At 39.6% G+C, this 16,579-nt stretch overlaps 1 protein-coding gene across 1 annotated transcript in view; it reads right to left on the minus strand.

The window, feature by feature from the left end:
* Positions 1 to 11,424: 11,424 nt before the first annotated feature.
* The window catches only part of LOC124787702 (ADP-ribosylation factor 1), a 55,714-nt gene continuing 50,559 nt past the window's right edge, over positions 11,425 to 16,579 (minus strand). The window contains exon 5 of the mRNA XM_047254535.1: positions 11,425 to 13,075. Within this exon, the coding sequence (XP_047110491.1) occupies positions 12,911 to 13,075 (165 nt within the window). The 3' untranslated portion in view covers positions 11,425 to 12,910. The remainder of the gene's footprint in view (positions 13,076 to 16,579) is intronic.

Here is a 16,579-nt window from a genome sequence, read left to right on the forward strand (position 1 = left end):
GTGAGAGCGGAATCCTATCTACTGTGCATCACATGTCTGTGTGTGCAGGTTTAAATTCAGTTACACGAAAAATGTAGATGCAGCGGTCAAACAGCACCGACAAGTACCTGTCGGGCAGTCCATGGCTGTTTAGAGAGTGCGTACGAGAGGACCATGGAGTATTTATGTAACTGTGAAAATAGTGTCAGTGGCTATTGTTAGTGAAAGAAAGCCTCGCTAGAGGCAAGATGTATTTCATGAATCCTGTGACAGAGTTATGGTTATTAAGCCAACTCTTTTGCGGATGTAATTAGATTTGTTTCGGACATGAGGCGACACGAGTGACTTACAAGAAAGACGCTTATGTGAGAAGGGAGAAGTTTGTTCTGTATGAAGTTTTAATATATTGTTAGTTAATGAAAAGTAACCTTTGAGTATCTACTTATTTCACAAGTAGAGGGAGACTTAAATATTCCTGTACCTAGCATCACTCTTCGGAGTAGAAGTTTCAAGAGATTCCAGAAGCCAGTGAAGATCGGCTGCGGACAACAAGTCAGTCATCTCGTAAAAGTAGTGGAAATAGGTATATCTACCTCACATTTACATTGTTGTCCAAAGCATTAGATTGTTTCTAACATGGCTGACAAAGGACGACTAACAATGCAGCAGTGATCGGTAGTTGAAAAATCCTGTTGTGACTCAACAGGCGGTTTCAACAACAGTTCAACAAGTTGTGGGCCCCTTGCAAGAAAAGCATTCAAAGGCTGTATTATGAATTTGTACAGGAAGCATCAATAGTGGAAGTAAAGCGACCTCAGCTGAAGCCAGTTTGTTCACCGGAGAATACTGAAGTAGTATGTGATGTTCTACTTAGAAGCCCAGGCAAATCTTACAGAATGGCCGCAGTGCAACTTGGCATATCCACCAGATGCTCCATTCAATGGATTCTTCGAAGTGGCCTCCAGATGTACATGTATAAGATGACCTCTGCTCAGAAGCTCACTCCAGAAGACAAGCAACAGGGACTACTGTTTGCCCAGTGGGCAGAGGCAGAGAAACACTCTCTCAACCTTTGGATTTGAGATTAGGGTGCATTTTCATTTTCATTTGGACAGTGTGGTTAAAATGTACACTTTTGGGTTACTGAAAATCCTTAAGTGCTTCATTAACAACTTACTGGACCTCTCTTCTTTGAAGAAACTGAAAACTGCACATTATTGAGCACACTCCACAGTAACTTCTGTATCAGAGATTCTTGCTACTGCATTTCCCTTTAACACGCTGTGGTTCATGCAAGGCAGAGCAAGGCCATGTACTGCAAACACTGTGTTGGATTTCTTATATGAGCATTTCAACATATGGATCATTTCACTCAGAGTTCACAGGTTGTTTCAATGATGGACCAAATTGTCTATAGTCCAGACCTCACCCCATTTGTAACTTATTTCTTTGAATGAACCTAAAGGAAACAATTCTTCCAAAATGTTAATGCTGTAATGGAGCTCAGACACATTCTTTACACTTGGTGAAATCACCAAAGATATATGCCGTAGGGTTTCACTAACATCAATGTTCATGTGAAGGTTAATCGATATGGTGGACATACTGAGCATGGCTGCATTAGAACAATTCTCCACAGAGTGTTATCCATGGTACTATATGTTCCTTTGAGTTTGTCTTGACAGTTACATATTTTGAATGAACAAAACTGATATTCTGTGCAGTACCCTGTACATAAACTATTCACAAAAGGGCTCGATATTAGCAGTACATAAACTGGACAGATGTTAACTTTTTAACTTTTACGCATCAGTAACAAAAATCAAGGCAATGTGATTTCAAGAGAAATATCTGAGAACTAAAACAGTTATAATGGTAAGACTATAGAAAGAGTACAGAGTATCAACTACTGAAGAGTATTTTACTGTGAGATAATACAGTTTCCAATAAATTTCAAAGAATAGGTTACAATCAACAAGTCATTTCAGGTGAAACGAAGTTCTGTAAGTTGATAGCAGTCCCTACCAGTTAAAAAAATGGCACCAAAAACTGCACAGAAAATCATCAAAGAGGAAATTTTATCTGTTAGCAGGTTTCACACACTGATGATATGATGTATAGGAGAAACCATAAATTCTTATTGTAACTAACAGCATACAGATCAAACGAATGTAAGTAATATTTTGGGCAAATGAAAAAATGAATTTCAAATATTTTGCTCAAGAAACAGGACAACTGGCCAAAATTTATGTGATGGAAGACAACAACATTATCTGGACTTTTCAAAAAAACATCAATTATGAGCACGGTATTTTACCCTTTGGTAGATTTGCCCAGCCTGCAGGGCACAGGACACCCCAAAATCTGTAGTGCATAAACACAGTCAAATAATGACAACATTTCACTAAATCCTACACCAGTTTGCAAACAGAAGTATTTTAACCAAAGCTGCAGAGTCCACCATTTTGCATTAGAAGATTCTGCCTGAATGAAATGCTTTCCTTGACAACCTGAACTCTTACTACATAGTACTTTATTTCCTTTTCTCTCAAATATTCTTTACATTTTGGGACAACTTATTTGCAGCAGGAGATTATTTTCCATGACAGTTTCTAACTGATCACTGTGTAGCACGTTTCCTGTTGTCATGCCATGCTGTTTTATTACTTGCTCTCAAATGTATTTGGACAATTATGAGGAATTCCTTCTGGCTTCCTTCTCAATCATCAACATCTAGTAGTGGCAAGCAGGCAACACTTCAGGCAATAACATGGGGAGGGGGCAAATGTATCAGAACAAAGAGTCCACCTCTATCAAGTACCAAGGATCTCCTTGGAGAACTGAATACTGGACACAATTAGGCCACCCCCTGGGATATCTCTCTCTCTCTCTCTCTCTCTCTCTCTCTCTCTCTCTCTCTCTCTCTCTCTCTGTGTCTGTGTGTGTGCGTGCGTGTTCATTCACATTTCTGAAAGACTGGCAATGAATTATTAAATGAAATAACTGCAAGGCATCTTCAGCTGGAGGTCCTGGTCTCTCCACTGCACCCATAGAACATCCCCTTTGGATGGGGGTGGTGCCACTTCTGGATACTAAAGTGTGACATTCCCCTGCTCCGGGTCCACCACTTTAGGTAAGAAGGGCAAAATTAATCACAGCCTATTTCCAAATGATATCCAGGCTTCCTAGTTCTATCACTCTCCAGCCAATGGTCCTCTTAGTTATCAATTAGTACGCAATTGCTTTGCAAAACACTTTCCTAGACCACAAACAAATTCCAGCTAACTGTGATCCTTGTACTTTGCATATGTGGTGGTAGTGGCAACAGCAGCAGGAGGTCAGTTTCCTACTCCAACCCTCACATCATTTGTCTACATATATGATTGAGTGAAATGCCAATCAGTGAGTACTCTTTCTGTTCCACAGTTTGCTCCAAGTATCCCACTGCAATTCACTTTGCCTCATTTATTATTGTGTTCACCTCAGTAAGTGTATAGCCACCCCACACTGGTGCAACATACTAAGCTATAGGCATACAAAATGTCAGACTCATTTTGGGGTTCATGCAATACTGACAATGTCAAGTGTGGTAAGTCATACCAAGATATTTAGATTAAGCACAACTCCATAGTCTCACATCATATTACGTTCTTGCATTAATTCTCTGTTGCCAAGGTAAGGTGCAACCTATGTCTTTCTGGGGTCCCGCTTAAGGGGGGGTTAGCATCATAAAATAAGTATATTCAGAATATGGATCAGTTTCTTTACTATCTTTTCTTGGTACACGACACATACGATATACTCAATGAAAAAGATACACCCACGACTCAAGAACATATCCGAAGAGAAAGTACAGCAGCATATTATTTGTGCCATAATGTTGTTGACACAGAGAGAGACTAATTCTCCTAACGACCATTCAGTATTCTACATACCTTTAAGTTGGCTGAAAATTTCGCATCATTTGCTGTAAGATTTATCTTTCATACTTAAACTATACAGAAGCTTAACAACTCTGCATGTAACACAAATATGTTATGTTTGCTATCTGGACTAGCCAAAAACTTACCTTTGTACGGTGCAAATACCAGCACAGCTGATAAACAGAACAGATTAACACAATAGCTTTTATGCCATAAATTTTCTCCTCCCCTCAACTCACACTGTTATTCTCAGCAATTGCTGTTTCCTTGTGTTTCCATCTTTACTTCTCAATATAACTGACAATGGTATAATACTTACTGATGCACCATCTGACCTACTGACATCTTTTCCTTCGATATACTTTCTCTCCTCTCAAAATGCATGCATCCCTGTTAACTTGTGATCTGGGTGAGCTCCCCAGCCCTCCAACCTACTTCCTCTTCCTTGTGTGTGTGTGTGTGTGTGTGTGTGTGTGCGTGTGTGTGTGTGTAGCCTCTTCATTTTTAAAGTGTGTTAGTTTGGAAATATGTGATAGTTTGTAACAATATTCTACACTACCTTGTGGCTGCAAGTTTCGTCAGTGGTACAGAGCGGTCAATACTCTCCAGATTACCAGAAATATTAGTTAACAGATTTAATGCCTTCATTAAATTTACATTCTCACCAATGACTGTAATAAATGTACACACACAGTACTGAATCTTTCAACATTCCCTTTAAAAATTTAGGCTATGAAAAGATCTACTGAACATTTTACAAATCTTTGATGTTTCTACCTTTAATAATTGCATGTGCCATTGTTGTGTATTTAATGGTACCTGCTCCTTTAGAGACAGGTGTATAACCACATTCCCTCCCCTTACACACACACACACACACACACACACACACACACACACACACACACACACACACTATTGATTTTCAAAGTTCCATAGTTTTCGAAATCAATCTGTGCTGAAAACACATTTTGTTAACTATGGGGATGGCAGGCACAGTTCGCACAGGATAGAGGGGCCAATGTGCAGTGACCAATTTTTGCCGAAAGTGCTGGGAAAGTTCATCTGTTTGTTCAGAAGGGGAAGCCAGCCAACATTGTTTGCCTGCTTTCAGCCAGTCATCAATGCGCTGCGAAGTCAGAATCACGGTGGATGACCTGCAATCTTTATCAAACTACAGAAACTACTTAAAAAAAATTCATTTTTGCATTACTTACAGCTTTATATGTCGGCATCAGCTTTATAATGACGTGCCTTCTATTTCATTAACTGTCAGACACAGTGATGTTGGCATTTAAGTAAGACACAGCACAAAATTCGAAAAAGTTTGCAATGAAAACTGAAGGCTGCTAACAGGCATAGGCATGCTTATTCAAATACAGAGATATGCAAACAGGCAAACTAAGCCACTGCGGTCGGCAACACCTATATGAGACAGCAAGTATCCGACACAGTTGTTAGATCAGTTACTGCTGCTACAATGGTAGGTTATTAAGATGTAATTGGGTTTGAATGTGGTGTTATAGTCTGCACACGAGTGATGGGGGACAGCATTTCTGCGGTAGTGATGAAGTGGCAGTTTTCCCATATGACCATTTCACGAGTAACGTAAATATCAGGAATCTGGTAAAACAGCAAATCTCTGACATTGCTGCGGCCACAAAAGGATCCTGCAATTAGAGGACCGACGATGACTGAACAGTATCTTTCCAAAGTGACAGAAGTGCAACCCTTCCGCAAATTGCTGCAGATTTCACTGCCGAGCCACGCGTCAGCGTGCGAACAATTCAACAAAACATCATCAATATGGGCTTTCGGAGCCAAAAGCCCACTTGCCCTTGATGATGACTGCACGACAATGCTTTACGCCTTGCCTGGGCCCCATCAACACCAACACTGGACTGTTGACTGGAAACAATGCCCGATTGGACAAGTCCATTTAAAAACATATCGAGCGGATGGACGTGTACAGGTATGGAGACAACCTCATGAATCCATGGATCCTGCATGTCAGCAGGGGACTATTCAAACTGGAGGCAGCTCTGTAATGGTGTGGGACATATGCAGTTGGACTGATATAGGACCCCTGATGCATCTACATAAGATTGACTGGTGACATGAAGCATCCTGTCTGATGACATCCATCCATTCATGTCCATTGTGCGTTCCGACAGACTAGAGCAATTCCAGCAGGACAATGCAACATCCCACAAGTCCAGAATTGCTACGGAGTGACTCCAGGAACACCCTTCTGAGTTTAAACACTTCCGCTAGCCACCAAACTCCCCAGACATGAACATTATTGAGCGTATCTGGGATGCCTTGCACCGTGCTGTTCACAAGATATCTCCACCCCACTCTTACTCGTACTGATTCATGGTGTCAAATCCCTCCATAACTACTTCCAACAGTCTAGTCATTCCCAAGTCATGTTGTGGCACTTATGCATGGTCATGAGGGCCCTACACGATATCAGACAGATGTATCAGATTCTTTCACTCTTCAGTGTATGTTGCTGCATATGAAATTTAGCTAACATATTGAAGTTTTCTTTAGATTTGGGTGGATAGCTCTATCACCAATCTCAAGAAAATTGATCTGAAGTAGCAGACTCATTTGTGATCACGTCACTGATAAAGCCATAATGAAATATCCACAATGTTCTTCACATTTCATGAATGGCTTGAGATACTGGAATGAGATTTTGGCAAACAGAGGTGAAGTTGACATAACCTTGCCATGTGGTTATTATGACAATTTTTATTACTACCATGTTATTCTACGAACTACAGACTTTTTTGATGGAAGAATATAATTTTTAAGTGTCACTGATAGTTGGTGAAACGAGAAAATCTAAGAGTTTTGGAACAACATAAGAGAAAACATTACACATCTATTTTTGTACTGAGGATGTGCTTTTTCATGCAATATTGACCATACTTTTCCTCAGTTAGTAAACTTAATGAATAACTGTTTCAGAATTCTCTCAAATTGTGCCCGCTCACTCTGCTTTAGTGAAGTGACGCTGTTCTGGCAAAAGAAGCAAATTTTAACTTGACAAGAGAAATATAAGTTTTTTTTTCACAGCCGCTCATGTTGCTACGCTGGTGAGTTACAAATGATCAACAAGTTAGGTAAAAATAAATCACGGCATTTTTTGCATTTTCAGCAGAATTCTTTTGAGATACTAACCAAAGCAAAGGTGACAGAAGATCTTTTCGAACTGTCAACATGCAAGTTTGGGCAGCAGGGGCTCCACCTAATGTCTACAAAAAATACAAGAATAGGCTTCATTTCAGAACCACATTTCCCCCAACACTCGGCATTTCCCTACAGTGGATGCCCACAACCACCATCACGACTGCTCTCCCTCATGCACGTCTCACCAACTGCACATCTACCCAGCCACATTATTCTGCAAACACACTCAAGTTTCACATTACCATATATACCCGAATCTCAATTTTTTTCCAGTTTTCAGGATCCAAAAACCCCATACGACTTCACTGAGTGCAAAGCGAATGGATGTTCTGAAATATGACCCTAGGAGCTGCCACAACTAACTTTTGCTGTCAAATATAAGGAGCACTACATAGGCCTGCTTTGCAGCCACAAAGAAATGCCTGCCTGTGATGGCAAAAGTTTTAAAAATTAAGGCACATGAATGTTCGACAAGGTTTCAGGACTGCAGCCGGATCACACTGACTTCTTGCCACAATATTTCGGCTGGCAATTGTCCAGCCATCTTCAGGTGAGTGTATGTCACTGGAAACTGCAAGTTCCCGGCATTAGCTTTATAGCAAAAAACAGGAACATGAGCCTTGTGCACCAACATTCTAAGGACACCAGTAGTTTATGAAGTGTTCTTGTTGTTCCTGATGGAGACAGCTTTACAAAGAAGCTGGAACATCTAGAGTCAGTTTTCAGAGGCAATGGTTACACTCCACATCAGATTAGAACAGCGCTAAGAAGGAAGAAACACCAACTCAAGAAGATAAGGAGCCATTCAAGGCCAGGGCATTTGTTCCATACATCGGCAACCTTTCATCTAAAGTAGGCAGAATCCTCAGGAAACATGAAAAAGTAATCTTCTGGCCACCAGCAAAGATTAATGCACTTCTAGGTTCAGTAAAGGACTATACAGGTCTGTGGAAGGCTGGGATCTGCAAAATTCCTTGCCAGTGTGGCAAGGCTTACATCAAACAACATGCACAATACATGAAAGGTATGCTGAACATTAACACCACACTCGTCTTTCACATCCCAGTAAGTTGGCCACAGCTGAGCATTTTATTACCACAGGACACTCTATGGATTTTTCAGCCACAAAAGTCTTGGCCCCAGCGAAAACTTTTTGGGATTGAGTAATTAAAGAATCTGTGGAAGATATGCCAATCTTATAAATCATGACGGGGGTTTTCAAATGGACAAGGCTTGGGACCCGCTGATCTCTAACTTCTTCCGAGAGAAGACAGTTTATTCATAATGACGTTTGGCAACATTTGACATCTGATTTTAGCGATGCAAGTGCACATTCCAACAGAGGGTGGACATGTAGTTTTCACCTTTACACATGCCCCTGAACAGTACTTCCAGAGGGTGCGAGTTTCGATAGAGGACGCTCCTGTGATGGCCGGCAATGCGCATACATTTTCGCGCCAACGTTTTGCTATAAAGCTGACGCCAGAACTTGCAGTTTCCAGTGACGGGCACTCACCTGAAAATGGCTGGACAATTGCCAGCTGAAATATCATGGCAATAAGTCAACGTGATCTGGCTGCAATCCCGAAACATCATCTAACATTTCGTACATCAGAAGAACTTCAACAATGACAAGGCACAACAGATTGCTCACATGCAAAAATTCGAAAATTCTACAGCTAGCCACAACTGGATTGGTCCTTTTATAAAGCACTGAGGTTTTTCACTTCAGAGGTGTACTTCAATTCGCAGAAGCTGCCGAAAAATTTTAAGTATTCTTACATCGTGTGTGTGTGTGTGGGGGCGGGGGCGGGGGGGGGGGGGTTGAGAAAAACTGGATGTCCGCCATACTTGCTTGTACTGCAGATGGACTCCCTTTCATAGATTTTAAGTTAAATACTTCACCAAAACCTGAAATGTTTAAAAAACTGTAATTTTCTGAGCAAATGAGAGTGGGTGCTTTTTGATGGACATGCTGCTGGAATGGATTAGACTTGCACGGAGTCGTTGCCCTCTTGTAATGCTTGGTTTACACAGTCTGATTGGTGTTAGGTGCATACACAGGCCATACACCACCTCAGTAAAATGAAAATTGTTAGATAGTTGACAACATCGGTAGCTCCGTGAGGCTATTTGCAGATGACACGGTTGTCTACAAGAAAGTAGCAACATCAGAAGACTCGTACGTACTCCAGGAGGACCTGCAGAGGATTAATGCATGGTGCGACAGCTGGCAGCTTTCCCTAAACGTAGATAAATGTAATATAATGCGCATACATAGGGGCAGAAATCCATTCCAGTACGATTATGCCATAGGTGGTAAATCATTGGAAGCGGTAACGACCGTAAAATACTTAGGAGTTACTATCCGGAGCGATCTGAAGTGGAATGATCACATAAAACAAATAGTGGGAAAAGCAGGCGCCAGGTTGAGAGGAGTTACTATCCGGAGCGATCTGAAGTGGAATGATCACATAAAACAAATAGTGGGAAAAGCAGGCGCCAGGTTGAGATTCATAGGAAGAATTCTAAGAAAATGTGACTCATCGACGAAAGAAGTAGCTTACAAAACGCTTGTTCGTCCGATTCTTGAGTATTGCTCATCAGTATGGGACCCTTACCAGGTTGGATTAATAGAAGAGATAGACATGATCCAGCGAAAAGCAGCGCGATTCGTCATGGGGACATTTAGTCAGCGCGAGAGCGTTACGGAGATGCTGAACAAGCTCCAGTGGCGGACACTTCAAGAAAGGCGTTACGCAATACGGAGAGGTTTATTATCGAAATTACGAGAGAGCACATTCCGGGAAGAGATGGGCAACATATTACTACCGCCCACATATATCTCGCGTAATGATCACAACGAAAAGATCCGAGAAATTAGAGCAAATACGGAGACTTACAAGCAGTCGTTCTTCCCACGCACAATTCGTGAATGGAACAGGGAAGGGGGGATCAGATAGTGGTACAATAAGTACCCTCCGCCACACACCGTAAGGTGGCTCGCGGAGTATAGATGTAGATGTAGATAGCAAAACTTACTTGGCAGTAGTTCTAGGCAGGTTGACGGCAACTCTGCAACCACTCAACGTCTGTTCTGACTTGTGCATATAAATTGACATGCTTTCAAAACAGGATGTGTAAAATGCTCAAAAAGTGTACCAATGAACTGATGATGCATGGAAGAGTAATCCAAATTGGGCATTTAAGAAATGTTCAATATTGAATGAATTAGATGGTGCAGTGGATGACTGACTGTACTCAGAAATGAGCAACAAGGAATCTAGTGATAGTGATTCAGAATTATCTACTTGAAATTTTATACCTTTCGTAAAGTTTGTATTATAAATCTAATAAAATTTTGTTTTACATTTACACTTCTTAATTTCTAAGTTATTTTCGTTCTTTTTTGTAAGTGTTGCTAGTCATACATTTAAAGTATACTACAAAAGTCGACTATCAAGCCTGTGTGTGTCAACACTACATCTTGGAGGTTTTCATCCCAGTGACAAGAGATGGTTCCTATGGACTGTGAATCGCCCCATTATTAAAACTGAAAACTTTCGAAACTGGAGGTTCCTCAGTAAATAGTACATGAGAGGGCAATTCCTCATATCATAAATTACTGCTCTTCCTTAATCCAACATCTCTAGTGATTTTCCAACATAAATCTTTATGAGAATCATTCTCTCCCCTTTATTTCATCTGAAGATGAAATACTATCTGGTCCCTGAAATTTGAGCTCTTACTGCATGTATATGACCATTTGTTTTCATCATTTGGTCAACAGACCATTTATAGCTTTATTTTGATTACTTTCCTTAAATATAACTAATTTTCTACTTTTTATGTACTACATAAAAGATAGTTTCAAGCCAGTTATTAAAATTAAGGGGAAAAGAGTTTCTCAACACAAACTGTATATCCTGTTGCTAGCCCTCTGCTGTGTTAGTTAGTCTAAATTTTCACATTTAATTACTTATTTCTGCCTATTTACACGTCTAAAAAGTTCTGCCGCACTACATACAATCTGGAACTCAATTCAACTGTTCATAATGCTTCTTAGATAAAACATTGTTTTCATATTTAAGAAGCACAAACTCGCTCCCACCAGTCACTGACATTTTTGTCGAACACCTCTGCTTGTAAAATACTCTTCACATACTGCAACTAGTCAAACAGGAAGTTCCAAATCTCTGTACAACATGCACATCAATAAATGATATTCATTAGAAAGAAATGGCTGATTTTTTTTATAGAATAAAGTCCAACAGCCGTGTTAGGACAAGAAAATGTAACAATGAAATAAGGCATTTAAAAATAAATTAAGAGGGATGAATTTAATACAAGAAGGCAATTAAGCACAAATACAATATTTGTTCACAAGTATGCAGGCATACATACATAATTTTAGATTCCCTTTGTTTCATGTATTTCCAAGGAAAGTTCAAATTTTAAAGGCATTAACTGCAAAAAATAGATATCTAGCAATTTTGTCTGTGTACCCTTCCATAACCAGGTCTCTCAGAGACTGCATCTCTTTCTCAAAAAACAACACGATTTAATTTCTGCATGTCACCTTGGGGTGACAGAGAATGCAGTCTCCCATTTTATCGATGTATGGCTGTGCTGCTGAATATCTTCCAATCATAAGGACTATGGCTTTTAAATTAAGGGATAATAGTATAACAAGGATTGGACAAGTGCTGCAAATTTTTTAATACAAAACAAAGCGGAATGTGAAAAAATTTCCTTAATACCCTACATTTGTCATATGATTCTTAATAAACTTAAATACTAAATTACAGAACATGCTTTGAAAGATCAGAAATGTCTTAAAACTTCCAACACCTTTACTCTCACATCACAAACATTCATTTTTCTTGTCCATTATTGTTCTTCAGTACTTACACCCATCTCCCTCCTGCAAAAAATGCTCTGTTAACAACTGCAAATATCAGTCGCACCCTGAACTACCAACACTTGTTGTTAGTTTCAGGCTAATACTACAGACTTTACATGCACTGTGTTGGTATTTAAATAAATGAATGATAAGAAAGGAATAAAACTCAGCACAAACAGTAGGCACATAGCATGACAGCAGCACCCACCCAATATTCAGTTTTCCATTTTTCATAAGCTGTAAAGAACTTGCATCACTACCACCAACAACCTGCCTGGGGAGAGGATTAAGTAACTTTATGAATTGGCAGTTCTGAACTTTCTAATTTTTTCCATTAATATACATCTGTAACTCACATATCAGAATAAACACAAAAGTTTGAATCGACAAACCTATTATGCTGTGCACTTCTCCCATGTAAAAAGGGATAACAGTTTCACTATCACCTCTTATCTCTTTTTAAAATGTGATTCGAAACACAGGAGGAGCGCAAAGAATGGGGACACAGCCTTTCCCTTCACTGGTCCCCACCCTGGCAACAGACTGCCGCTTTACAAGTCCGCAAAAACAAAAACACAACACGCTGCACAGTGTCTATGGTCACAGTTACCAGTGAGTCCGTGAGTCCACGCACTTACACACTTCTGCAGGATACGAAACCTGGAGGCAAACCCTCGCATGCAAACTTGCAGGAATCACTTACCACATCCCAACGTAAGCAAAATGACTGCTTTGGAACACTATTGGAAAAAATACAGGGTGTTAACTTTTTGACCCTGACTTGTTCGAATTTTGATGGAAACAGTAAATGAGAAGAGCAAGTGATTGACTGAAAGTTTGCCAGTAAAGGATAGCAGCATCTGAGTTCACCACAATCATCCGCCAAGCACAGTTCATATGGCACCTAGCGGTTGGCATTCTTCAGTTGGTTGGACAGCCAGTCGAGACCCTCATAGAGGCCATCTCCACTTGTGGCACAAGTGGCTTGTATGTACCAATTTCGGTTGCGCAGTGAATGCAGGCCAAGTTTGTCCGTAATTTCTGCTGCATTCATTGCATTTGGCAGATCCTGCAAGAACACACAATTATAACACTTTGTAGTACTGAGAGATTTGTCTGCATGGCTGTGAAAAAATATTTAAACAGTAAATATTAACCTAAGATAAGGAATATTACTCCTATTTACAGAAGTTTATAAAATGATTCAGTCATTTTTTAATGTTCTAACCCTAACGATAAATAAACTACCACTCTGTACCAATTTTCTCCTGAAAGTGAAAATCGTATTAACATTAAGGCTATTCAATTCTGTGAGAGCTGCACTTTTAAACAAGTGAAGAAATATACCTAGCAGTTAAGACAGCTTCAGACTAGAGCAAAGAAACATACAAATGGAGTATCACTTGTTTCTAAAATTAAATCTCTCTTAACTGAAGACAACATCATGTATAAAGAGAAAAATACAGAAAAAACAGCACCATCACCTTCAGTACATTTTCAGTTTCTGGAAGGTATACTGTACTCTTCATCCAGGCTCATCAATAATTGACACTGCAGTTCATGGTGAATGTTTTATAAATTCATAACTTCACTTGCCCCGTCTGCATTATACATGATATCTTCAGCAATGTTACCAATACTTAAACACCCGTGCTCCAAGTCTCAAACAGACATTTCTAAATGCTATGTGAGCACCTCACTTACAGCAACTATGGCATAGAAATCTTATCCAACTTCTCTTCCAAGCCTAAAATTTATTAAATAATGCCACAGAGTAGTTTCTAACCCTTGAGGAGGAGATGATTCAATTACCAAGTCAGCATTCAAAACAGTCTACAGGTTCCGATTCTTTAAAACTTCCCTCTAACTGCAGAGTACACAATCAAATTGCCACAAACTTATTTCTAGTACCTGTAACATACTGTTACAAACAAGGAAGTTAGTAGTATATGACGTATTCATTCACTATTGCAGTACAGTAACTGCAAAGTTTCTAATAAAGGTGTCACATTAGAAATATACTCTGCTGAATACAATAAAACCACATACGCAAAACTAAATGTAAATGAGGAGACTTAAAAAAAAGATACTGTGAAAGTAAAATTATTCTTTCCCTGTACTGTACTTCAAAGGGGGGTTCAGATGGGCACTGAAAACCAAGTTTTATACGAATTAATTGAAACCTTTGGAAAAGTATTGAAAGAGTTAATAGAATTGTTAAAAAAATTACTCAAATTCAAGTTTAAATTGTTTGCGAGGCGTTTCTAAGATGACTGAGCACAACATTTTAATAAACCTTTACTCTGCTATACAAACTGATGTGTTTATCCTGACCCTGTGAGAATGCAATTCTGAATTAAGATTATCCCAAGCAGAGTAGTCAGTTTAGGTAAACAAAATTGTTTCCACAGAACGGCATACAAGACTTTCTAAACAATGAATATGTGAAAGTACTGTTTCAGATGCTTAAACTGGGTCAGACATTTTACTTCTCAGTTTCGATGTGTCTACTACTCATTTATTCCTTAAAAGGGGGGGGGGGGGGTAGATGTAAAGGATTTTTGTCCAATATATTTTCTTGATCCACACAGTTTAATTTATGTTGTTTGTGAATTTTATCATGATGGCAGCTTTAGAAATCCTTTAAATTGTTAAACTGCTTAATTCTGCCCTAGCAGCCGCTCCCACCTTTTCTAACATTTGGGAAACTGCTTGCTTCAGCGGAATTTTTGTCAGTGTGAAGGCTATTTTCTTTCGACATCTTTGGCTGATATCTTTCTTGCATATGGTCTATTTACATTTTGACAATACTACCACATATAAGTAGGTGGAAGGTTGAACTCTCGAACCTTCACGTGCAAGTCAGAATTTATGCATAATGGGTGGTGGGAAAACTGTTTAGGTAACAGAGGTTTCATAGAAATCTGTTTACCAGCAAAAAAGAGGAAGCAGTGCGAAATTAAGAACATAAGCTCTCAGCTTCAGCATCGAAACTTGTGATTGGAGAATTGTACAGGTGTGTGAATGATGATGATATGGATTCCATTGTATTCAGACTTTTTGATTTAGAGCTTCTCTGTCAGGCTATAAAGTTTTCAAGTTCATGTGTTAGCTGTAAAAATATGGAATGTATGATTGTTGCTGAAGAAAGAAGAGTGGGAATAACTTGTGATTTTAAATTAATTTGTAATCTGTGTGGCTCTGAATTCCTCCTTAAAAACACTGACACTGCTACCTATGAAAGCAATTTTAGGTTAGCATACACTCCGAACACCTTGGACCGGGCACGGAAGGAGGTAATTTATTGTGTGGTTTTCTGAACATGTCTCTATCTTGGGCACAGTTTGATGAAGAAGTAGTCTGATGTTGTATGCGATACTGCCAAAGTTTCTATGAAGAAAGCAGTGAAGGAATTGGTAACTAAAAAGAAATATATCCTGGGTTAGATATTCACGACAGTGAATCTCCTGCAAATGTTACTGACCCCCCCCTCCCCTCTCTCTCTCTCTCTCTCTCTCTCTCTCTCTCTCTGTGTGTGTGTGTGTGTGTGTGTGTGTGTGTGTGTGTGTGTGTGTGTGTGGACGGGACCTGGATGAAAAGGGGTTACACATCTCTGTATTGGTATTGACTCAGATAAAGTTTTAGATGTAGAAATTATGTCTAAATACTGCCACCACTGTGCAACAAAGCACATGTACAACAATGAAGACAGTGAGATACTGTAGCAAGAAAACATGCAGTAGCATGCTCCAAAAATTATAGTGGCTCAAGTGGGGGCATGGGGGCAGCTGCAGTTGTTAGGATGTCTCATCTGAGGTCCAGTATAGTGTTAGATAACTAAATAACTTGGTGATGGGGACGCCTCTTCATTCAAAGCTGTAACAGATAGTAAGCAGAGGAAAGAAAACTAAACTTACTGTTAGACACAAGGATAATTGCGTCTACGAAACCATTTTAGGTGATCTTCATTTAATGCCATATAAATCGTTTGCAGCAAGTGACTGCATCTATCTTCCAAGATAATGTGATCACCAATTACAATAAGTTTGGTAAGTTTGGTAAACATCTGGATGTAGGAAGTCATTCCTATCATAATAACCAACTGAATATTATCTTGCTATTGGAATAGTTGATGGTTTAGCATCTTCTCGAGCATATCAAGAAATTTGACGAGTTTCTTCAAAGTAGGGTAAAAGCATTGGTCTGTCTTCAGGATTTAAAGGGGATGGGCAAAAATAAAACCAGTGGTGTTTCAGTTTCCAGTCACCTTGGAATGGATAAATATAGGTTCTGTGCAGTTATCAAAAAATCTTATACCATTCTTCCCACAAAATAGTGGCAATTCACATGATGAGTCAAGTGGATAGGAATCGTGCACTCTGATCTTCAAAGTAGGCTACAAAAGGTCAACAATACTGAGATCTGATGATTGGGGGCCAGAAATGTGACAAATTCATCCTCATGCTCATAAAACCAGTCCTGGGCAATGCAAGGTGTGTGAACAGGGGCCCTGTCAGCATTGAACACTGCATCACCATTGGGGAACAAGCACTGTACTATGGGATGGACTTCA

The sequence above is a fragment of the Schistocerca piceifrons genome, chromosome 3, assembly GCF_021461385.2.
Source record: "Schistocerca piceifrons isolate TAMUIC-IGC-003096 chromosome 3, iqSchPice1.1, whole genome shotgun sequence".
NCBI lineage: Eukaryota > Metazoa > Arthropoda > Insecta > Orthoptera > Acrididae > Schistocerca > Schistocerca piceifrons.